The sequence below is a fragment of the Lepeophtheirus salmonis genome, chromosome 5 (genome assembly GCF_016086655.4).
Source record: "Lepeophtheirus salmonis chromosome 5, UVic_Lsal_1.4, whole genome shotgun sequence".
Lineage (NCBI taxonomy): Eukaryota > Metazoa > Arthropoda > Copepoda > Siphonostomatoida > Caligidae > Lepeophtheirus > Lepeophtheirus salmonis.
The window spans coordinates 46,393,100-46,419,605 of NC_052135.2; the positions used below are offsets into that span (position 1 = coordinate 46,393,100).

The 26,506-nt window shown below is 29.7% G+C and overlaps 1 protein-coding gene across 1 annotated transcript in view; it reads left to right on the forward strand.

Annotated features, from left to right (window-relative positions):
• LOC121118572 (uncharacterized) overlaps window positions 1-26,506 on the forward strand; it is a 112,614-nt gene that overhangs the window by 55,652 nt on the left and 30,456 nt on the right. Inside the window, exons 2-4 of the mRNA XM_071888725.1 lie at window positions 6,947-7,070; window positions 15,080-15,271; window positions 25,538-25,791. Of these exons, the coding sequence (XP_071744826.1) occupies window positions 6,949-7,070; window positions 15,080-15,271; window positions 25,538-25,791 (568 nt within the window). The 5' untranslated portion in view covers window positions 6,947-6,948. The remainder of the gene's footprint in view (window positions 1-6,946; window positions 7,071-15,079; window positions 15,272-25,537; window positions 25,792-26,506) is intronic.

Below are 26,506 nucleotides of genomic sequence, written 5' to 3' on the forward strand. Positions count from 1 at the left end.
AACTAAAATTGAATGTGATTAACGATTGAGATGTGAAAAAAGTCAAAACCTCGACCGTATATGAAAAACGTCAGAGTTTTATACTTATAAATTCATTTCGCTTAATTTTTTTATCCTAATTTTACTTATTATTAAAGAACATTAAATATTCTTAGAGTTTTCAATCCTAAGCACTTTATGTTTAAAAGAAAAGGAACCAGAAAAATGTCTATCTTTAGAGATGTGAAAATTATCAAAATCGTATTGAGCGTACATTTTTTTGAGAATATGCCATGTTAGTAATTTGCAAGACACTAATGTTCTTACTCGTTATTTATCTCTATTTTGAAAATTCAAAATAATTAGCGAGCACGAAACACTTTCGGTGTTACATTGGTTGTTGTCAACAGAAATAACGTTGATCAAAGTTGTCAACATATACTTTTCCTTTCGATTTACATTCACAAGCATTAGGGCAATTTTTCTATCCCTAGTAATCCTGACAATTTGAATAATATTTGGGAGGAGAGTAGCTTGACTGTCTTCATGTTTTATTGGATGAGTTGCAAGCACCTATGAAAGGAAGAAAATAAACACAATGGCCACTCTGTATCTAACTAGGACATAAGCAAAAATTATTTTGCTGTCGATCTTCAATTCTACTCTTAGTCCAACAAATTTTTGCAATAGTATCTCCCGGAAAAATCCTTGGTATGAATTTCTGTTTTTCGCTTGTGTATACTTTATACTTAGATAATTTATCTTCAAGAACCAAAAAATATGATAACAGCTTTATAAAATAAAAAATACTGTTCATATTGCGAAATAAAAGATTTTTTCAATGCGAGTAAATAATTAGAATGTACTTCAACGTTAATTTCTAAAAATAACATTTTAATACTATATATACTATTATAAGTCGATATACTATGTGATAATTCTATTTCAGATCACTTTTATCGTACAAATACTATATTATATGTAATTAATCAGTTTTTCTTCTTCTGAAGACCTCATTTTTTATATTAAAATTCACTTTACGAATTTGTATAGGTAAACATAAATCCAATTCACTACATCCTTTGATCATAGGTCTTTATTATTATTTTGGTTTCTCAACAGAATTTTAAATTAGAAAGTTGTAGTATATACACTATATACTAATTTATGTGTGAACTACTCTTCTTAGTATTTCACAGATTCATCTATTTTGGGAGATAAATAAGCTTCTCCATGTCAATGTCCAGGACAAAATTAATTTCCTCATCGAGTACGAGTCCAAAGGAGTTTAATTATGATAAAAAAACAATCTTGTCGATGCAAATATAAAGGAAAAATTAAACTTTAAGTATTCTGAGAAATCTTACCAAGGAGCTGAGGAGAATATCTTCCCTAAGATTGACGTCTGGTGTAATAACGGAAGATCCTACTGAAATAGCGACAGAAGCTCAAATATTTTATGCTGAGTTATATAAATGCCGGGAATGCTCTGAGGAGAAGATATGTTTATTTTGTTTAAGGTGGTGGGAAGAGGAAAACAACTTCTTTCCTTTGCTCAATGAGAGGGAGAAGAAAAATAATTACTGGTTCATATAATAGAAGATTTGACCAGGAATTAACGAAAGAAGAAATTGAATATTATATCAATAATTATTTAAAAAAAAAATTAAGTCTCCAGGCCCCTCTGGGCTACATTTTGAGTTCTACAAATCGCATGTAACACTTCTCAGTCCCATTCTGAAGGAAGTTTTCGATGAAATATTTGAAGAAAGAGTTATCTTCAAATTTATGGATAATGGGATAAAAAAACAACTCATAACTCTCATTCAAAAAAAAAAAAAAAAAAAAAAAAGGTAAAGATCCCTTTTGTATTGATAGCTATAGGCCCATTACACTACTTGATACAACTTGCAAAATTCTGACGGGTATCTTGAACAATCGCCAAAAGAAAGTTTCACTATATATAGTGTCCACCTCTCAAAAGGGTTTCATGGAAAAAAGACTCCCAGAGGACATACCAAAATCACTTCAAGATGCGATAGAATTGATTTGAAAAATTAATAAGGAATTTGCAACGATACTTGTTGATTTCGAGAAGGTTTTTGACTATAAAAGCTATAACTTTATAATAAACCAAGGCTGGTTTACCTCCAAATTACATTTCAAAAGTGGCTACAATTCTTAGGTTATCTTTCTCAATACTCGCCTTCATTGTTCATTATAGCTATAAATCTGCTATATGAAAAAGTGATCTCTAAACCCATTAATCAAACGTCTTAAAATAGGAAGGAAGTCATCAAGGATAATGATATTCGCTGACGACGTATCTGCATTTATTACTGGTTCACGGGACGAATTAAAAACTGCTTAACGAAAATTAGAAAGGGTGTTAGTCCAATTCCGACGGGAATCTGAATTAAAGGTGAACTTATCAAAGACATAAGTACTTAGATATATGGAAAATTAACTTATCAAGGAGTTTCCTTCGTATTCATACGTTGACTCTGCAACACTGCTGGGCATTATAGTTTCCTGACATAGTGAGAAACAAGCATTACACAAAAACGTGGATTAAATTTTAGGGATAATTAATAAAGCAGTCGAGGGGTTAGTCCCATTTACGATAAACAAACTTCATAAAATATAGATATGGAACCAAAAAATTCTACCAAAAATTGTGCATCTTTTGCGATATTCCCCTTTTACAGAAAGCATTTGCAATACAATCAAGGCAAAGAGAGAACAGTTTTTATGGGAAGGTCTAAGAAAGTATGTATATTTCCGAAACGAGATTGATTGCTTTAACTTCAAAGTGGGGTTTAGGACTTGTCGACCTCGTTTTTTTGTTTTTTTTTGAGAACCTTGAACATTAGATGGTTTGCAAGAATTTGTACAAGTTAAGATTTTTGGGTGATATTAATTAAGTCAAAGTACAAAGAAATCAGAGGAATGAATTTCCAAGAAAACAAATCCACAGTTTACATGCAAAATCAATAAAATATTAGTTTGTAGCACTGATACCGGTTTGTGCCTTGAAAAGTCAAGATTAAAACCCGAAAAAAAATAATTATATACAAATTTTATTAAAATATATATCTAAATCAAAACGTCGCTCAGAACATGCATTTACAGGGGTGTCTAAATTATTTTTGCTGGGAAAAAATGCTCAGAAATTCACTGAATTCAAAAAAATTATCATTTTGGCTAGTTGATACTTTTTAAAAGTTATGCCCTATAATTTTATGATGAATTGTTCAAACTGTAATACAATGGGGAGGGGTTAAAGTTAAGCACGGTTTTAAATCCAACAATATCTACATGCAGTACTTATTCCCGAACAAACTTAGTATACGTGGTTTGATATCAAATAAATCATTATTTTTTAATTCCAATTTCAACTATCATTGGATCGAAAAAATTGAAAGAAAAAATAAATTTAGGATTATGATCCTTAAAGCATTTGGAAAGATTGTTTATTTTTCAAAATGTACATCTATTTTAGAAGAAAAAAAACATTTCATAAGTTTTAAAGAATTTTACCCAAAATTGATTTTAGGTACCATTTTTTCCAATAGTAGAAAATTGCAGAACACACCAAAAGACCTCTTAACTTTTTAATTGTCAAAAACAAAACAACTATGCAAAATGGATGGATGATATTGTCAACTTCGTTGTAGATTTGTGTACCAACATAATAAAAAACAAAGTTGAAAATTCAATCTTGAATGAGAAAATAACGGGTTCTTTATCATCAGAGTTGTATATCATACTTCCAGTAAACGGGTGAGAATGGAACCCCATTACCATCTACGCCCTGAATATTAATGAAATATAATAATAATATTAATTAAGAGCTAAGGTATAGATTAAATATATGTTGTATAATATTGATTTCGTAGACTTTCGTAGAGAAATGCATAAATACATTACATAAACTTGGTATTTCTTTATCCAACTATGTCACTATCAGCTGCTACTATAGTTGTAATACTTTGACGAAAAGAGACGAAGGACGTCGGGAAGTAGTCAAGATCCATTTCAATCCAGCTATAGTTAACATCTGCCTTCATAGACTACATACCTTTATTTTCTTTCTTTTTACTTATCTCACTTACACAAAAAGTAATAATTTTAGTTGTCCTTATACATATAAGTATTTATAAGCGATGCACGAGTTGATTTTTTTAGCCTCAAGGTCCTGCATCTATTGAAATTTGAAACATGACCATCTACATATTATTTTATTTGAATACTATAGAAAATTTGACAAATGCTAATAATATGTGATTATTTCTTGACCTACTTAACACATTACTTCTGATACACTTCTTGAATACATATTAACCAGATGTAATTAATTTAAAATTGAAAGTTTATAAACGAATTGTTTACACAATTTCCACTTTTTTAATGTGATGTAGATGTTTAGTGTTCAATAAAAACATTTACCAAAACACACAGTTTATACAATAACTTGTCAGAGAAATAGTAGGATCTGCCACAATTAACTCTCACAGGTCTCACATTAAATTCAAGGTTATCTCTTCTATGATTGGAAAAATTTGTTTGAAACTCAATTGCTTAAGTTTCTAACCTATTTATTCAGACTTAAAAACACTCAAATGAAGACACTTGTAAAAAAGATTATCTACAAAGTGTAAAGTAAGCTAATTTTTGTTGGAACTACAGGTTTGAAAATACACAACTCGAACTAAAATGTGAGTTCCATGGCTGAAAAAGTCAACCTGCACAATTCTTGTACCAGGAAAAAAATTAAAAATTACCAATTTTGCAAATTATTCTTGAATGCTTTGTCTATTACTTAAACATATATTTTACAAAAAGAATATTTCAAAAAATGTTAGCAATTTCTTTATCAAACTATGTCACTATCAGCTGCTACTATAGCAGTAATACTTTGACGAAAAGAGACGAAGGACGTAGAGAAGTAGTCTAGGTCCATTTCAATCCAGATATAGTAAATATCTGCCTTCATTGACTACATACTTTAATGACGTTCTCTATATACCTTCATACTCTTCCAGCTGGGACTCATTTAAGATCAATTAAAAGTAATTTGTAACGATGAAAATAGTTTTTATAATGCAGTTTGTAAGAATAAGTCTTCTTAAATTGTCAAGGGCATACCACAGAGCCTTGCGAATGTTTTGTTGACTGCAGTGTGAGAAAGTTATATATATCATGATTGGGCATAGACTTAGTTAGGTTAATCTCAATTATGTTTTTAGGTAACTGAATTGACAATGGGTTTCCTACTACTATTATCCTTCCTTTTTTAATGTTCTTATTCACTTTCAATTTCTTTTTTATAAGAGATAATAGTTTTCTCGACGACATTTGTAGCTCAATAAGAATAAGTTTTACAAACAACTTATATTTTGTTGACTGCATGAAGTCCCAGATTTTTTATAATCATTCACTTACAACATCAAAAATTTTATTTGTATGAGTGTCTAAACTTTTTCTTTCCATCCAGTATGTATGTGAAATGTAGATATTTGATCAATCCAATTGCTTAAATTTTCAAATGGAGTAGAGAGAGGAAAAAATAGATGATGTGAAAGATAGGTAGCACCCATTCTTAGAGACTTTAATTATAGCTCATACGATGAGAGAGATATCAAAAAGAGAAGAGAACACTACTAAAAGTAGTATCTAAACATGAACAAAAATAATATAGACATTTTTCCTGTTGGGAATAGTTTTATCATAGCATCTTAATTCAATAAAAAAATGTGACAATGCAACAATGGTGTGAATACTAGTGTTAGGGTTCGGTTTGAAAGTTGTTCATAATTGGACTGAACCAATTCGATTTTTAAAGAAGTTTAGTATAAAACCTTTATAATTTTTAGAAAAACAAAATAATTCGATTTTTTAAGGAAAAATTCAGTCTGAATCGGTCTTACAAAAAAATAATATTTAACAATTTTAGTATAAAGTTACTATGTGTTTTTAAGCAAATGGCACTGATAATTGGTTAGGAAGATAAGGTGGGTTACTACATCCATCATGTTATTTATTAATAAGAACTTTGCATATTATAGTCTTCAAACCTCAACAAACCTCTCAAAATGAAGAGATTCTGTGATTTTAAGTGTTTCCTGTTTGATTAAAATAAAATGCAACATTAGTCATTTTCCTTTTTCCAAAACTTGATTTATCATGTTACATGTTACTCCTAAGAACAAAACACATTTTAAATTAAAGAAATATAACTTTAAGAATTGCTGAGGTTCGAAGATCATTTAAAACAGAGTTTTTAGATATAAATTGTCTATGCACGTAAGATATTTGTGGACACCAACAATTATAAGTTTTAGTTCTTGTTGGACTCAAAGTAGAATTGAGAATCGATATTTGAGTAAAGTCTAACCATATCCTTCCTAGATAAAAGAAAGGATTTCTGTATATTTCCTTCCACTTTTAGCTTCTGCTAGTAAGTAATTTGATACAACGTTATTTTCCTCTAAAAAACTCTTCAATTGTGAACGTTATCATATAAATTTTCTGTTCTTTATTTTACATACTACATTGCTTAGAATTTACAACTTCATGTGCTAGTAACACAGATATTCTAAAATGAAATAATTAATCTGTTGATACAAATAATAAAATCTACATAATTTGAGCATGCAACAACAAAACATCGAAGGAAAGAGTTTAAAAAAATCAATTCGATGGCTTTCATTTTGTTCCTCTTTCCTTCTTTATTTTTATAATGTATAATAGACACACAAATTGATGATTAAAAAGGATGGAAGGAAAAGTCACATCCCTAAATGATAATGATAATATTATCAATCAACATTGAAGATAGATATCAGACATTGATGAATTCTTTCCTGACAAGGTGCACACATTATTATTATACTTTCAATTCAATAATATAGAAAATTGAGAAGTTTTTACAGAATATCTAATGATTTTTATTTATAATTTTCAGCCATGGCTCTTTTACATCGTTTCCTTCGATTAAATGATAGTAAAGAAACAGCAATTTTTACGTTTATAGTTACTAAATCTGTTACAAGGGATCTACATCGAGATGTGACAAGCAAGGAGTTTTGGTAAGTATGACATATACATATATAAATATTTATAACATTCTTCCAAACCTGCAAATCTTGGATCAGTATAAAGACCAAATCGATCCAGTTCTAATATATTTGTGAGTCCTTACCTTGCATTTATCAAACATTCCTCCAAACAGAGATAAAAAAAGGCTAAAAGTTATGTTGTACAAAATAGTAAAAATTAATTATTTTATAAGAATAAACCATTTTCAAAAGTTTTTAGAGAATTTTACCCAAAGTTGATTTTTTTTCCATTTTTTCAATAGTAGAAAAAGCAAGGAGAACATCAAAAAACATCTAACCATTTTGATTAGTAAAAAGCAAATTATGAGTGAAAATTGGCTAAACATTGTGGATACGTGTAATAGTATAACTTAAAACAAAATGAGAATTAAGCTCGAAATTATAAATAACGGTTCATTTCTTATCAGAGGAGGTTTTACTTAGACAATAACATTCTCCCCAACTACTGGACTATTTATACAATTCTTAATTTTAGGAAATAACTACCATTAGAAGCAATAATAAATCCATAAAATTATTTTTTTGTTTCACAGCAAAGGGAAAAGGTAACCATAGGGCGTCTGCAGCACTCAAGGCTATAAAGTTGAAAAAGAAGATTATCGACTGTAGATATTTTTCGAATAACAACAATAATATATTCTCAACCAAAAAAAAGAAAAAGAAAATGGTGACATCAAGGCTAGACATGTGCTGGAACGATATACTTCCAAACTTCATCTCTGATAATAAATCAATTCTTATAGAATTTGCAAGTACGAATGAGAGGAGACACAATAAATGATGGATTCTGAATAGTACAATTCTGAAAGACAGTGTATGCCAAGAAAAGCTGCATGATGTAATTGTCAACACTAAGATTCGGATTATGGAGGGAGTGGATATATCAAAGGAGTTAGAAAACTTTGAAAAAACTGGAAAAATAATTACAAAGTCAATTAATTGTGCCAAAGTCACCCAAAAGAAAAAAACAATCTAAAGACTACCTGCCACATAAGAATTAAACTCTGGAATTTTGATCTCCAAAATTTCTAATAAAAATTATACTTAAGACAGTGGCAAACCCACAATACAGTGAGAGTACTTATTTGATAACAATAATGACCTAAAAGAAAGTCAAAAAGCTTTTAATAATATTGCTACCGACTACTGTGAAAAACTCTATGCATGCAGAGATAGCTCTGGGCTAAATAAATGTGCAAAATACTTATTGAACAGTGCATATGTTGTTTACTAATAATACTCAATTTGATATTCCTGATTCAGTATTGATGACCAAAAATTTTTTATCAAACAGATATTATTTATGCAATCAAAAACGGTGGTAAATGGAACAAATCAACTGGTATATTGGGGAAAGGTTTTGATATTCATCAAATGTTTGCAGACGAGTTAGCACCGATTTTAAACATTTTATCGAAATATACACTTTTAAAAAGATTATTTACTTCAATTGTGATTAACAACCTGTTGATAGCAATTCCCAAAAAGGACAAAGACCACCATTATGAAAAAAATTTGAGACCAATCACACTAAAGAGCACAATTTATAAAATACTATTTCATGTGGTTGTCAAAAAATTGAAATTTACCCTTCCCGATATTATTAGCAAGTCTCAGAAAGGTTTTATAAAAGGATGTTGAATGAAAGACGTCAGCGCTAATTTACAAACACCGTTCGAAAAAGGTAACAACTGCACTATTATTGCCCTTGATTTTGAAAAAGCTTTTGATTCAATATTGCACCAACACCTGATTAAAACTCTAAAATATAAGGGCTGTAGACATTTTATTATATGAGAAATGGCGTCAATGATAGTGGGATCAAAAACTCAATGCGGCAAGGGTAAAAACTTAAGAAACTTCGAGGTTGTCAAGAGGGTGTAAATAAGGAGATCCAATAGCGACTTTGCTATTCTTAATTACAGATGATCCTCGTCTCCATAAAATAAGTAATAACAAGTTCTTGAGAAAAAGCCAACCCATGGATGGTCTTTCTGTATATTCCCACTATCATCAAGGCATGAAGTCTATTTTTCAAAAACTAAGTGTAGTTGCTTATATAAATACATTTATTTCTAGTACAAAACGAACGTTAGAATTACTTTAGTTATCTTGTGGCCTAAATGCACTTCCAACTGATGCACTTACTGAAGGGAATCCTTCGCATCTGAGAAAGGGTGTGAAAGTTCTTGGAGACCTGGAGGGATTGCATCAACATCTTCTGGATACATTAACTTTTAAAAGGCTAACATGGTTACCGAAGTAAAAACCATTTCAAACTACCTTGTTTATATTATATCTCTTTCAGGAGTTGAGTAAAAAGAATGAGTTTTAAATCAATTCGAAGATTAGACTTGCAGTAGTGATAAAGTTTGTATTAAATCGCAGGAGCGCTGATGAATCCCCTCCTCAACCTTGTATGAGCTACGCAAAAATATCTCTTAACTACATCTGAGAAATGGTTTGTGTATCTAGAAGTGACAGGAACACTATTGGTATCAGGATACCTATCCGATAGTCCGAATCACAATTTCAACAATTCAGAAAGAGAGACAGGTTCTTTTCTTCTGTGGGAGTGCCCAATTTTAAAACTTGTTAACTCTACTCTTGGAGAGCTTATAAAGGAACACTTCGGAGACTCAGTAAGCAGAAAGGATTTTTTCACACCAGCTTCCAATAACAAAATATATCATCATGTAGTGATCGTGAAAATTCAATTCTGCATCCTTGCCATGAAAGCATTCCTACTCCAAGCTTGACGGTGGCATGAAAAATATTTAAAGAAACTATATTAGCATTTTAAATACAATTTAGCTATGGTATTGCATATTTATTTGTGTTTTATATGTTTTTAAAACTCTATCGTAGCTTTATGTAATATATTTCCAGTTTTTGAAAATCTTTGAAATAGATTCTGGTTATGAAAAAAAAAATGTTGTTACTGAACACCAAGTATATATTCTGTTCAGTCCAGATATAGGAAGCTAATATGTCAAGTTGTGGAGCGGGCTCTGACTCACACTTCAATAACAGAAGGGAAGACGTAATAGAAAATGAACGCAGATCTAATGTATTCGGATGTGCATGTATATATGTTAGAGACCATCTGGAAAATCGGGCATTTTTCAAATTCCACGGGTTATGCTAGTGAAGTACTTGTCAACAAGGTGGTTCAAAGCCCACAACCGTCACTTCTCTGAGCATCAAGGACCCATTATAATATTCTAGAATACACCTCGGCCCACGGGTTGTGTAAAAGAACTGCTAGCCCAAAACTTGGATCAAAACCCACTGTACTCATTTCCATGAGCCTCGTTATTCTACACAGCTCAAGGGCTTGAACTAATTCTCGTAATATACTTAGAGGGCTCTGTTAAGATATGTAAAACTTTGGTGGTGGTTAATGCCCCTCATGCCGCTCTTCTGCAACCAGTAGGTTCAGGTATTTTTAATACTTAAATGTAGGCCAAAGAGGGGATGAATTTTAATGCACGTGATGAAATGTGGGTATATCAAGATGACTAATGCTCTAATAAATATTTACACTAAAATCGTTAACCGTATTCAATAATATTCAAACTACACCGTTCTATATTTCATACAAGTTTCATTACTTTCTTCAAAATAGACAATAAGAAAAATTTTCTTAAGACTATTGATAACATCAAACGTAATCATTTCAAAAAATCATCTTTTTTAACATACAACTTTATATATATATATACTAAACTTAAACATATTAACCAAATAAACTACTTGTCGCAACATGTTGTGCTATTATGTCATTTGCATTTATAGAAGAGTCCCTTCCTTTTGCGGATGCACTTTTTTGTATGGTAGATGATGGAGATTGTGTAATTACACTGCTTAAAGCCTTGTCCATTTTCATACAACAGAATTGATGTAGTCTGTTGCAATGTAACTTCCTTCTCATTGGGTATTTCGTCAAAGTCTTTCAATGAAATTACTCATGATCAAATTGCTTGTAATGAAATTGTTTTACAATCAAGTTACCTCCAATAATTTTATAATTTAAAATTAAAATTACCTGGCAATGTAATTGAACTTAAAATGACTATACTATCTGAAATTTTAGATACCCGGGAATTTTACATATTTCCAGATCTAACAGACATTGTACAAATTTCCCGTTCTTTAGGTATTAGATTCCCAGATTTTCCACATTGCCCGTAACATATATATATATATATATAATAATCTTTATATTTAATTTAATTGTAAGATAAAATTCTTATTTTATACACAGTGTACCAGTAAGTATGTATAGTATTGTAAGTGCGTTCAGACCGTAAAAAGTTTGAAAACCACTGGCAGTACAGTTTTTCGGAACCATTGGTGGCAAATTATCATTAAGTCTACTTTTTTTAGACGAAGTGTAATAGTTCAATAATAAATCTGTAAAGTTACATGACAAAGACGTTTCCATTATATCATTTGACCTCCTCAATTGCATGTACATGCCGATGTACCAGACCTTTCTCTATATTAATAAAGTAAAGTTTGTCTGAATGTCTTCAGAGACATTATTTTTGAGTCTGCGCCTAATACCTTAAAACAGCGTGACTACTTGACCCAAGAAGTACTAATCTAGCAACGAGCGTATCTTGCTAATGCTTGGTGCGTCATATTAAAGAAGAAAAGAAATGAGAAGTATATATTGTTATTATTGGAGCAAATTTGGTGGGCCCTTGTGTCTATGCCTAATTTATCCTGCTAATATTTTTTATAAATATATCCTTCTTATTACACGAAGTTTGGAGCTGTTCAGTTCTTCATACTTTTTACAAAATGTTATCTCTGATGTCCATTCCATCCCGAATTTATTTAAGATATATATATTAATTAGAATTAAAATAAAAAATCTAGAAACAGAATCATTAAATCATACTCTACTACCTCTTTTTTCAAGTATTTAAAAACCTGCATTTACGGAATCATCAATCAGTCTTACATATTGTACATAAATACACATTATATATGTACATCTTTATTTATACATTAACTTAATTACTTTCATCAATTAATTTTCATTTCACGAAACTCATTATTCGATACATCAATATAAATCAACGATATAAATAATATATGTAGACTCCATGTAGATGTACTCTTATATTTTTTCATACGGCATAAATACACTAGAGATAAATTTTCTAAATGAATATTGATGTTTGATTATTGTATATAGAGTCAAACCGATAATAAGTAGTTAGGTAAAAGAAACTGAAAAAGTCACTTCTTAATGTAGATGACTTCTTATACTAAGTATAGTATTTATGAACAATTCCAAAGTTCAAAATAGTTAATGAAGGAATACAATAAAGTATATAGTAGACGTTTGGGCAGTAATTGGTAGGTTTTGGAATTTTGTTGAGTGTGAAGAAAATGTGTGAGCTAGAATTATGTATGACACTACTGCATTAAAACCCTTGTTAACATTAGTTGACTATTTTAGAAGGAAAATATTATAGTTTGATCTATATAATATCAATTTACTATAACTTTCTTAAATACACAAGAGATAAGTGGGAATTATTCCATCAATGCCAATGTAAATAGAATGAAAATCTACTCAAGAAAAAAAAAAAAGAGTACACTCATCAACTGTTTTTCCTTTTCAAATCTGTGAACAGTTTTGTTTTTTTCCTCCGTAAAAGTCCTATCTCTAGTACCAGGATATAATTTATTCTCAAATGAGAGGAAGAAAAAGAAATAAAAATGTTGGAAACATTTATTTGTTTGCCTGCATACATATTTTATTTATTAGCTAGTCAAAAGAGGCTCTATGAGTCGATAGCCAGTTACTCTTTATTCTTTTTATTCGAATCAATCTATATAAGTTAAAAATGTGACGTTTAAAAGCAGATTCATGTATTAGCCTAATTTGTAATTATGTAATAATTTGTATGATCAGTGGCCAAGGATTGCAGAAACACAGATTATGTTATGAAATTCCTACGTGGGAATTGGATATGGCTTCTTAATTGTGATACGCATATTTTTTTTAAAAATATAATGAGATTTTTATTGAACATCGCTGATAGTATTATAGATCAAATAAATTCACTCAATAACCTTTCCAATGCCCTATTTTTTTTTCTAAAATATTTTCGTTGTGAAGTGAAGTTATATAAAATAGTAAAGAATAATTAACAAAATTAGGAAAATTCCAGCACTTGTTGCAATTGCCCCTCTTGTACTAAGTTTTACAATATTTCAAATTTATCATCACAGAGTGAGTTTTTAATTTTGATACAATATCAGCTGACAAAAAAATAATCTACATTTAGCTCAAATTATATAATTAATAAAAAAAAACTAATTGCATTAGGACAAACTTAATGATCCTCAAAAAAATTACTTTTGCTTCTGAAAAATCATTTTCATCTAATAAGTCGAAAAAAAAATGGACAAAAAATTAGTCATCTTTTTCTCAGTAATCTGCATGATATTATTTAATTATGATGTAAATTTTCTGTCTGTAGCTTTTCTGATGTTTGAGAGAAAGATAATGATTCAACCATCCTTGTGTTGCAACTGTCCCCAATCACCAATTTATAGATAGATATATCAAAGTTATCCAAATAATAGCCTACGAGCTACATGCAGATCGGTAAAAACTTTCGAATCGTCTGTCAGGTTCAGTCGGGAAAAATTACTAAAATTCTCATTATTTCTATTGGTCTTAAATTTTAATTATATCTTATTTATGATTTTATGGTTCCAGACCATGGTTAGCAAATTTGGCCGATTGCTCTATGTAATTGAATATACATTTTATAAGAATGTCTGCCTCATAAAAAAAAATTGGGATAAAGAAAAAAATAATTGCTACTTAATAGCAGTAAGCGAAATACGGATTTTCATAAATTGAGCTTCCAAAAACTAAGGAGCTGAATTGCAATTAGTCGAATTTTACACAATATTCTGTCTAATTTTTATTTCTAAGAAAAATTCAGAATTTTGCCTCTACAATGAAACCAGGCCTACCACGCTACAACTTTCACACATTATAAAAATTAGGGTTATGCTTTTCTACCCTGTACAATAAAATAAATTATATACCTATGAAAAATATAATATGATCATAATATATTGTATTATTATGAAAGCAGTTATAATTTTATCAAGAAAAATGCCAAGGAACCACAGTTCAACACAAATCTCAAGATTGGATAGGACCGAGTAAATAAGAGCCAACGCAACAGTCTGTTGAAAAAACTTTTTGTATATGTTCCCGTACTTTTACAAAGCTATTGTATGTTAAGAATATAAATATTATTATTTTTTAGGTTTAGAGTGTTCGGAAATGGTACCTTGTGAGCCTTAAAGATGTTAAAAATACCTCTTTTTGAATTTATTTCATAGTTGTGAATAAAAAAAAATCATAATTGACATTATTATGTTATAAAATGAAGCTTGAATCAAAACTTAAACTCATCTGAATAATATAAAATATTGAATTTGTTCTATAAATATAAAATTTAGACTGTAATATGAGGGAAAAGAGCCAAATCCATACGTTGTGCATAAGTGGTCTTTTTTCCGTAATATTTTCATTTATTTATTTTATTATTTTGCTAAGAAACTATTCTTTAAAACATATGCAAATAACTTATTCATCTAAATTTGTCTTTAATTAACAATACATTTAAGTCCCATCAATTTTAAATTATTTTCTTCTTGTGTATTTGAATATAGTTTATAAAATATAGGTATTCATAAAAAACCTATCTATAATGAATATTTCATTGTAATGGTATTATTGATATTTGTTTAAAACAATTACTTAAAACTTTCAAAGCGTAATCTAAGACCAAAGATTATCTCTGTTTGGAATCCTTGATATGATTTTATCAGTTTAGCCCCTATAACAGGTTTTTGCATCTATAAAATATATTATTGATATTAAAAAGTATTCACCTATTTAATTGTTAACATTTTCTTTTATTTTATAGCTATGGTCATCACCGATGGGCCATTACGTTCTCAAGAATTGATAACATGCTGGGCATATTTTTAATTTGGAGAAATCCAAGCGATTCAATGCGTGTGTTTGTGGATTTTACTTTTACACTATTAAATACCGACCATTTTAGTCAAAACGAGTCCTTTTCTCGAAAAAATGTCAAATTTACAAAAGATACACCAGGAAAGTCAAAAACAGAATTTGTTTATCTCTTTCATTGACAACTTAGTTATTTTAAATTGAGGGTACTCCTCTTCTAGGCTAACTATTAAAAAAAAAAGTTGGGCTATTACCATATAAAAACAATCTACTCAAATTAATAATTCATTGTAGGGTATATGTGGCTAGAAATCAATTATTAAAATACAGTAAGACCTATGTTTTTGGATTTTCTTATGTATTCACATTTTCCCTCATGCTTTAAGATATATGAAGATCGAAAATTCTTGTTAAGGATTTAATTGTCCTTAATGATTTTCAAAAATGCAGTTTTTGATCATTTAGGGTAGTTTTGGACAAAAAGTATGCATGAAACATGGGATTTAATTTCAAATAAGACGTTAATATTTAAAAAAAATATTATCTTTGCTTATTAACTTTTATGTGTTTTATTACCTAAATATCAAAATTGCCAAAGTTAAGGTAAAAAGAACCAGCTAGATGCATTAAAATATCAATAATATTTTCCTTACAATTACTCATTTTTTGGAAAAAGTAGTAATTTTTTTTTTTAAATTATACATTTACATCTATTTGTTATTTTTTCATAATTTTACAAATGCAATTTTCAAAAATCAAAATGATATATCTTTTATAAAATCTGTTAAGGTCGAACCAAAAAAAATTATCTTGAACTGATCAATATATATAGTTAGATACTGTTAATCAGAAAATGTCAGCTGGCTAAAATAGCACAAATCATAATTAAATTTATTTATTATTTTTTTGTCCAAAAGTTCTTAGTCAAAATTGCCTTTGGCAAATTGTTCTAGCTTGACTCATATCTTACTTTTTAATTTTTGTAATACAACATATAAAATGGACACATAATATGAGGTATTATGAATTTAAACCCATTCACCACAGGGAAATGATTAAATTTAAACTATTTTAATTGTATTTTTTCAATTTGTTAAATGGATTCATTCATCAAATAGTTATTATTATTATTAATTTTTTTGTAACAAAAATAACTTTCAATTTGTTATTTTTATAACTTTTTACGTTACTTAATGTAAAAAAACAAATAACATACTGACAAAATATTCATTACAAGAGTTCATTTTATTTATGAACAAAAAAAGTAGTGATTAATAATAAAAACTTAACTGCCACCCTCACCCCCCATCTTTCCCAAATAAAGCCAATTTGATACTGAGAAACAAGTAATAGGTTATATAAATATATACATTCACATAAATAATTTATGTGTATGTATAAAAAATATTGTATGAGAATTGCCTGAACCTATTAATGATCTTTTATTCTACCTAAAAAGAAAGTTCCGAACAAAAAACATAAAAATGGTTCTTTATCAATTTCTACCTGATGAAGCACATTAGTTGGTAGGTATAGTTATAATATTCAACTCGAACACATTGTAGCACAAACATAAATAATAAAAAAAGATGGTCGTGCCCATTAAACGTTTGAGTCACAAAATGTAGACCAACGGCAATTCTTATCAGTGAACTGGAATTATTGCTTCATTTAAAATGAGAAAAATATTTATATACCATATATTTAGTGATGTAAATTTTGTGTATTTTTAAGTTACCCGGTTTTTATAAAATTAGAAGCTTGAAGAAGGATTTTTCCATTACTCAACTATTGCCATTGTTATTTAACTCCTAAGTAGTGAACTTATTTTCCTACTACATTCACTTATAAGCAAAATCTGAGTGAATATTCGTATTCCTCAAAAAAGACAAGGATAAATCTTGAGGAATTTTTATAATTGTAGGTCCGTGTTGGGTCCTTCGATTAGAATTGATGATCAACAAGGGAGTAATTCTTGTCTATGCCCTGGTTTATTTACTTCTCTTCCCCCCCCCCCTCGTGAGACTGGTGTTTGTAGCTGATCTAATGAAACGTCATAACTATGTTTCTCTCCTACAAATCATTCTTCAAATTTTCAAGGCTATCATTTTGATTTTCGGTTTCATTTTTTAAAATACTAAAATTACAAAGGTATAATACATATGATACTTACTAGAAAACCGTAAGTTACAACGAAGAAATGGGTGGAAGAACCAAAAAAAAAAATACAATGACCACAGTTGAAAATAATAGGACAAGGGCGTCCACAAGAATAAATATACATTTCTTTAGATGGGGGGGGGGAGGGCTTGGTTGATATGAAAATTATAAGAATAGTTTGTAAAATCATTTAAAAATTACATTTTTTCAAAAAAAATATTTAAAAATATATATTTTTTTAATTTGAAAATCCAGAGCTATTCATAAAAAATGTGTTTTTTTGGCATAACATTTCCAAAATCTATAATCATTTTCAAAAGTTAAATTTTTTGGAAGAAAAATTGAAAAATCCACAGTTCTTCACAAAAAAATTAATTTTTAGGAAAAAAAATTGAAATATTAAATTATTTTCAATTTTTTGAAAAAAAAGTCGAATATTATATTTTCTACTAAACAGCAAAAATTCTTTAACTTGAGAGGGGGGCTACAGCCTCTCCAGCCTATTTCTGTGGACCCCTTTGTAGGATCTGCCGGTATGCTAAAAAAAAAAGAAACCAAATTTTTTTTGGTCACCATAACAATTTGAAAAAGGTTTTAGATGAGGAGCAACTTAATTGTCATGGCGGTTTATTGGATTAGCTGCAAGCAATTTTGAGATGAAAGAGATAAACACAAACCTAAAGTACTCCGTATATATCAATGATGTAGGCAGGATTAACTCCGATCTACAGAGTTCCTTAACTAAACTCTTAATAAGTTTTACAAATTCTGACACACATAATTCCCCCTACAAGTTATCAATGTTACTCTTAGACTTTAACGCCCTAGCGATTACTCTATACTTATGTTTTATATTATCTTTTCAAGAATAAAAGAGTAATGATAACAGTTTTTGAAAGTAAAATTTTTTTATAGATTGCTCCCTCTTCCATTATCATACTTTTTCACCTTCAACATTAACATAAAATAAGTTATGAAGTCCTGCAAAATATAAGAAGGGATACCCCCCTAAATTTCACCAAATTCACCCTATTATAGTCAATGAAATATAAAAACTGTATTTTTAATGATTTTGGTTAAGTAAAGATTGATTGCAAAATTATAGGTTTTTGTGTTTAAGGGTTGTTATTTAATTACTATTATACACATATTTTGATTGCCATGACACAAACCACAAATTTGAATAAAATAAAATTTGTTTCTGGCTTTCTAATTCTTATACGCATAAATTTTCTTCCTTTTAAGTGGGGTTTTCTCCAAAAAATAAATTTTTCTAATTCAGCAATAGGGACAAAAAAAAATCCTGTTTATTTAAACTTTGAAGAGTGTACTAGATAAATATATGTTTATTTATCTTAGAATTATATTAAGCAACAAGTTTTTACAAAAATTCAGTACTTTCCTTTCTTATAACCAGAGTTAGCAACTTTTCTTAAATAATTAATTAACTTTCAAAGGTTAAAAAGGTTCGTGTTAAAAAAAATGTAAAATATTTAAGAGACGTCACGGAATAACTAAAAAACATTGCTCTTAGATATTCAATTTATTGTAGGAAATAGTAGAGGGGTAGCCAACTTTAATGATACATTTCTGTGAGATTGCATGTTGAAAGAAGTTAAGAATAAAGAGTATTTTAGCATAATATGAGACAAGAGTAGCGATTTTTTCAAGGTTATGATCCAGGTTGTGTCAGAAGAAGAGACGGTTGGCTGTGGTGAAGGAAACCACTGAGATTATTCAATGAAGCACTCAAATTTTGGATTGTAAGGGGGAACAAGGAAATGATAGAAGTAAGCGAGGAAACCTGTAAGGCCCAATACAGTTGGAGCAATCTTGAATCGGAACAGAAAGATGAGAACGATGGTTCTCATCTATTCATGATTTTTCTTTTATTTTGTTGCACTTCTTCATTCATGAGCCCACGCATATTTGGCTCAAACATGTAACTCCAAAAATCCTGTTTTAAAAAAAATCTTAATCATGGAATTCTAGATATCTGGATTAAAAACGATATTTTCATTTCCCCCCTACGAGCCAATTTTTCCTTCATGCGAACATACAGTAAAATAACTGTAAGCTAAGGGTTGAATATATTTTGTATGATATTTCTAAAATGTCAATATAAAACGGTATCCTGTATATGTTTGCCCGCACGTCATACTTTCCTTTTCTATCTCGAAATTGGAGACAGCGACACAGGATAGTTGAAATTGAATTCTTGCAACCTTTTAAAAATAAGGAAATAACTTCGGTACGTCAAGCAAAGGAACATGACGCGAAAAGAAGAATTAATTGACGTATAAAGAGGAGAAGGCTCTCGACCTTTTCGAGTTATTTGGATAATTAGGACTTCGAAGGGTTGCAGAATTATATGGCAGGTCTCATTGTGTAGAAAAAGTTTTGAATTTGGCTCCTATGGAGTCTTTGAAGGAGGGTAGGGGGAAGGTTCTCTCGAAGTACATCCATCAACTGAGGGATGATGCCAAAGGAGATCATATCTATTTTACTTTACTCCAAGAAGAAGAAGAAAAAGTATATCTGAAATATTATTCAGAAATTGGACTTGTGAATTAAACGAATTGAAAATTTGGATTGCTTTCATTTGATATTTTTAATCTATTTTAGAATGATTCTTTTCTTTATTTAAGTATGCGTTCCTTCGTTTACTTACCGAAAATATTTCCTCAGATTAAAAGGTTGAAAAATTGGATTTCAACTATCCTCTGTCGCTGTCTCCAATTTCAAGATAGAAAGAGGAGGTATGAAGTGCAGGCAAACTTATACTGGATATTAATATAAAATTTCAGTAAAAATTTGTCTTTCTCACATTTTTTTTTTTCAAATTTTAATCTTAACAATTTGTATATACAAAAAATTAATTTCTAAAGTTAAAAAATTAACCACATTACTTACCAACGAATATGTGTGTTTTTTTTCCAAAGAATTGCCTTATAAAAATATATTTAGATAGGAACTATACAATAAGAGCTTGAAGTATATCAAGTGTATCATAGAAGAAGGATCAACAACACAAATGGGGGAAAAAGGGGAAAAACGAGGTCAGTCCATGTTTCCATGGTTCTATAATTTCCTTGTTCATATAATTTAAAATGGCAAAAATAATATAAAAGATCTGCAATTTTGCAAATAGTGCTTTCTTGATGCTCCCCGGTAAGAAAAATTGAGTGCAATAAAAATAAAAAAGTTTCACTTCCTTCCTCCAATAAAAAAAAACGAAGCTTAAAACTCTAAGATACATTCACTAATATTGAGTATATTAGAGCAAATTCACCTATACAAAACGGAAAATGTCTTTGTGTAGCTTTATCCTCATATTTGTTTGATAATGCTTGCAGCAGATACTTGTATATATATAAGTGTTGAGACTCTGTCCAAGAGCAAAAACTTCGGTTCCATCTTAAGTGACTTGTCGGATTATATTTTCGTTACTTACTTACACATGTGGAAAAGGAAATAATAAATAAAGTAAAATATAGGAGAACCCCGAAAGAGACATACTTGATACACAACATATTCAGAGTTTGACACAACCTGGCAAAAAAGCTTTGCTTCAAAAGAGTCTAGTATCTATGTTTGGAAACTTTTTCAAATTCCAACTGACATCCTATTTGTTCCTAACTAAATATAAAATTATCCTTTTTTGAGAAGAAACATTATTTATTAGATAAGTAATTAATATTTTGTAATTCAAATCATTTTTCATTTTCCTCTCCTCTCCCGGGACAACGACCAGTTCTCTGAATTCTAAGAAATTTTTGACATCAAACTCAACTCTCGTGACGTGTGTTGTATTTTCTTTGGTTTTTGTGGGTTTGGCTCTGTAATTTTTATATAAAAGTCAAGTTTTTGGAGAAAAACTTGATTGTTTAGAACGGAATAATTCGTTTTCAGTTACACCAGAGGGCAAATTGATTCAAAATTAAATTGCATTGCTTCTCGAAGTTCCTTCCTTTACGAATTTGCATCAATTTTTGAGCTCTACCGTCTATCTATTGATGTTTAAATCCGAGATTTCTGCGAGTATCATACACTGTGCCACCAAAATTATATCAATTTTAATCGGCTTAAGTTCAGTGACTTCATAAATTTCTAGTTTAAATTTAAGTCTAATTAGAGAAATAGAGCCTGGGGTCGATAAACTTTTGTTAACCGTTTTGAAAACTATTTTATTGAATTTATAAATCATTTTCTGGGGGTTTAGAGAAAACAAGGTTCCACTGAAATTTTATTTCAACAATACTCTTTATTTTTTACTTCAGGAATTACAATAAAGAAATGAAATATTAACAAAATTTAAAAGAGAAATCTATATTTTATTTAAAAAAATGAAAGTAGGAAAAATACTAAATACTGCTTATTTTGTAAAATATTTTATATCAGGGGGAGATATTTGTTAATGACAGATGCAAAACTGTTATGATGGTTATGTCGAGTTTAATAGTGGCATTTAAAGTTAGTAACATTTATTTTGGATTAGACGATTGTCCATGATAAGATGGCGAGCCAAGGGTTGCCGACCTCTGTTCTAAATGCTACAAACTAGAATATGAATAGTGAATAATATTAAAAATGTCTTGTAATTGTTCAATGTAACCTGCACTGTTCGAATCCGGACAAAATAGTGTTTTTACCTTATATCTACTTTTCATAACTGAATTTATAACGATAGCACAAAACTCCTGTTCCACTGTTACATAATAATGCCGAACTCCCAACTCCTTTGCATCCTTTTTGTATTTATTTAATATTGGCTGGACCGATATATTAATGAACTTTTAAGGACGTCAATTGGAATGGTTAATGAGAAAACATCGATCAATGAATTAATATAAATTTATATACAAAGACTCATTTTGATGATAGATCCAATAACATTTTGGTCCACAAGCTGAAGAGACCGATTAAAATTCCGTCCGTGGTTGGACATCCACAGAAGACCAAAATATTGATTTCAAACTTTATATATTGGAATAAATTAAGACAAGAACACAAGAAATCTGTTTCGGACCTGGTCACAACTTTAATATCTTGGTATATTGTACCCATATACTTGTAGTTTTCGATCCAGCATTAATTTTGGTTTCACTTTTTGTACATTTTTTTTGTATTCTTTATTCAACAAATTTCACGTTACTACTGGTTACAAAAGATCCTTAATTAGAAAGATACAATAAACAAAAGGAAAATAATGATACACGATGAACGGGCTAATCTGCAGATTGAAGTCATCTTCTCAATACCGCACTACATAGAGTACAAGTATAAATACTATTAATTGAGAAGATAATATCATTTAAATACAGCAAAAAAATTAGTATGCAGTAGGCAGAACCTTTCAAATAAAAAGGTTGTTTATAACATAAATTGAGAAAGTTGTCTTTCTGAAGTCACGTAGCATTTCTTAGAGTATATTTTTTCTTCTTCTTTTGAGTGAACAAGGCAGGGAAACACATATTTTTTTGACAAGCTGTACCTAAACCCCTTGTCAAATAATTTTTATATTTCAATATTGTTTTGTTTTTTAGGAGTAGATCATTGATACATACATATTGTACATATGTACAAGTACACTGCCCCATTTTCGAATTTAAAAAAATCCCCTGTACAAAAACCTTTTGCCACTTTTATATAAATTATTTACAGTTCTTTCTGTTTTATAAAAGACTAGTGGAAGTACATTACATTGCTCGAAGATATTATACGTCGACAAACAGACAAACTTTGCTTTAAGAATACATATTTCCTAAATTAATATAGAAGATAGCTCCCAAACAAACTCTCATTGTCACTCACTCGTAGTGACACAATTATTAAATGTACTCTTCTCAAAGATGAAAAAAGAATTGTAAGAGCTAAAAAAAAGTTGTTCTGACTCCCAATAATAAAAAAATAATAACGCTAAAAAATGTTTGGGATTTGCAATTCTAAGTAAATTTTGTACAAGTGAAATGAAAACAATAATCGATTTCATCAATAAGTGCAGAATCAAAAACTGATCTCAGTTTGTCTCTTTGTCATCTGAATTCTGAAATATCTTGGATTATTGAAATTCGGAACTATTATCGTTCAGAATCATTTTTTACGCTTAAAACAATCCCCAAATTAAAAGTAGGATTAATCAAACTAATGTAAAAGGGTTTTATTCATTCCGTATCTTGTCCTGAACTTAATATATTTACATTTTTTAGGCTGAAAGATTATGAAAAGCGTAACTCTTCTTCAGACCCTTATAACTTATCTATAATACATAGTGATATAGAGTATCATGGCTTAAATTATTGAAAAATATTCCCTGTTTAATTTTAAAAAAAAAGATATATTTAAAAAATATGCATCTCCAAGGATTTTTGTTCCACTTTTAGTGATCCCATTATTTATGGGGGATGTACTAGTAGAAAGTCAATATTATGCTTATATTTTCCCAATTTCATGATGCCATACCCTGTAAAGGGAAGATCCAGGCAATCAAAGGAAAATACTTATAACAAGATCATCTATCTTAATAGTTTTTCAAATTCGGATACCGCATTCCACAAGGGACGATGGCAGGAAAATTCCTCCGAGGAATACTACCAGACCTCATAACGGAGTAGGGTGCACTCTTTCCTTGAGAATGAGATACCAGAATCAAAATGATGAAGTGATCCTTGCACGACGAGTTGATAATTTTTTTAAATGGGATCACTTAAAAAATACAAAAGGGAACAAAAATCGTTGGAGATATATATCGTGGGCTGAGAGCCAAAATGTAACAAGTCCCAATTGCTCATATATGAGTAAAAGGTAAATGAAGTTTGAGCTTATGTTCTGAGTTTTGAGATCAACACACTGGGTAAAAAACTTTTGAATACTAGTTTTTATTCACACTACAAAAGATTGCAATTGTAAATAAAGTAAATGGTTTCGTTTATGCAGAATGTCACTTGTTACAATTTAGAAGAAAAAAATATTGGAAGCAAAGCTTTACAATTTGTCTCTAAAGTAATTATAATAGGGTAGTTCAAAAATGTTTACATTGAGAACAGTCTTGAATTTTTAAATGTCACATTTTAAACTTTTGTAAAACCGTCTTGTCATCTGTCTGGAAGTGCCTTGTTTAGCGGAATAGATTCAGAGTACGCTTGCGGAATGCATCGTTAATCGACGTTGTTCTTTTTAAACTGTCGCCAAACACATCTGGTAGCTCTCAAAACAACAAACAACGTCCTACGAGTACATAATGAGGATTTACGATGTAATAATGATTTTCTAAAGTGATTTAAAAAAATAAATAAGATATTATTGTTTCACTCTAAATATTGATAAACCCCTAATCTACAGCATACGGCTGTTTTTTAACAACGCACTTTGATGCTTTGCGACAGCTCAGCATGTGCAAGTAGGACGTTGTTTGCTGTTTTAAGAGCTAGCCAGAAATGTTTGGCGTCAGTTAAAAAAGAGAAACATCGATTAACAATTCATTTATTCCACAATCTGTTGTGATCCGCGCCAGACGAGACAATATTGTAATTGCGAAAAAAAAAAATCTGGACAGGTCTTATGTCTGGAGAGTGAGGAAGGAACCGGAAAAGTCTGGGGGTTACTATGAATCAATACCTAATCGTGCTCATCACAAGATGGGATCCGACTGCATGGGAGATCAAAATTTCAATGCAAATTTGTAAAAAAAAAAAAAAATCGTGGAAGATAATCAAGATCACAATATATTTTTTATTTCATATATACCTATAATTCATATATTTTATCGACATATTTGAATCAATAATGAGATTTGTATATTTTATTTGTAGGACTAATTTATATACTCAAGAATTGTAGCTTTATTTTAGAACCTTCATTTGATTTATTCGACTTTATAATTTTCACATTTTAAGGTGCCTCCAAAGGGTATATAAGAATAATTTGTTGATCAAAATTCACAATAATTCGTCAAAAAATATAAATGTAGTCCACATTCAATTTCGAAAAAAAAGCCGTTCTAGTTTGCTTTCGTGTTAACGGGCTATATGTTAAAAATTAACTTTTATGGTCTTTTAAAAACAAAATCCTTTTGTCTTTCACAAAAAAAAAATTATTTGGTGAAATGTACATACTTATGTACTGTGACCTATCTTTTTGAACTCAACTCATGTTTTACTCAAAAAATCCTAGCCTAATTCAAAAAAAGAAAAGCAAAATTTAAGTGTTAGAGATAAACAAAAAAAACAGAAATATTTTACAATTCTATAGCACAAGGAAGTCGAAAATTTGTTACTCTTACCACACTTGAAGAAGGAAATTTCATGGACCGAAATGGAGAGTTTCAATTAGAGCTCAAAATGGCGGGAGTTGCATCCACCTTCGAACATAAATTCAAGATCAATCAATCTATTTTTAATAACTCTAAGCAATTCGGAAAGTTGGAAACATCGTACTTCTCATATAGTCCTTATGATTGGAATTTATCTCTTTATCCAACTGGTCGCTCGGACTCACAACTAGGTAAGTCGCTAAAGATCTCAAAAAAAATATTTTATAAAGAGGGATGTAAATATTGACTTAATTGCAGTGAGTGTAAATTGAAAAAATAAAAAGTATATTTTGTAAGAGCAAGTTTTGAATGTTTTTATCTATTACTTCTATTCTTGAAAATTAGAACGTAATAGAAAGCAAGGAGTATTATACATTATAGTGCCCCCTGTCAGCAGATATGCCGTCTCTTAAAGTTACCCTATTTTTTATGATATTCTCTCAAGTGTGGTTTTTACGCTTTTCACAATTTAATCAACATTCATTATTCATATTAATTTCAAAATTGTAAATTTCATAAATTGAAAATAAAGTTAGGCAGAAATGTAATCCTTCAAAAAGTAGCTTTTAGTAACTTTCACTAACTTCATTGTTTTTTTATTATACTCCTTTAATTTATTAGATGAAGTTGCACTGATTAAGTATAATTAAACATTATAATATTACATTCACTATATCTAACCTAGAAATTGTCTTTAAATTCCATAATATATTTAAAGTATATTTCCTTCTAGAGGAACTACCTGGGCGTAAACTTACACACACTGAGTTCAAGAGAATAATTTCTCCGTAGTGCGAAGTCAACTGAGCTACGTTGTTCCATTCAAGTTTTTTTAGATCAATATTATGTCTGTGGTAATGTATGCAAAAAGTTCAATTTAATAAACTTTACCACAATTCGTTACAT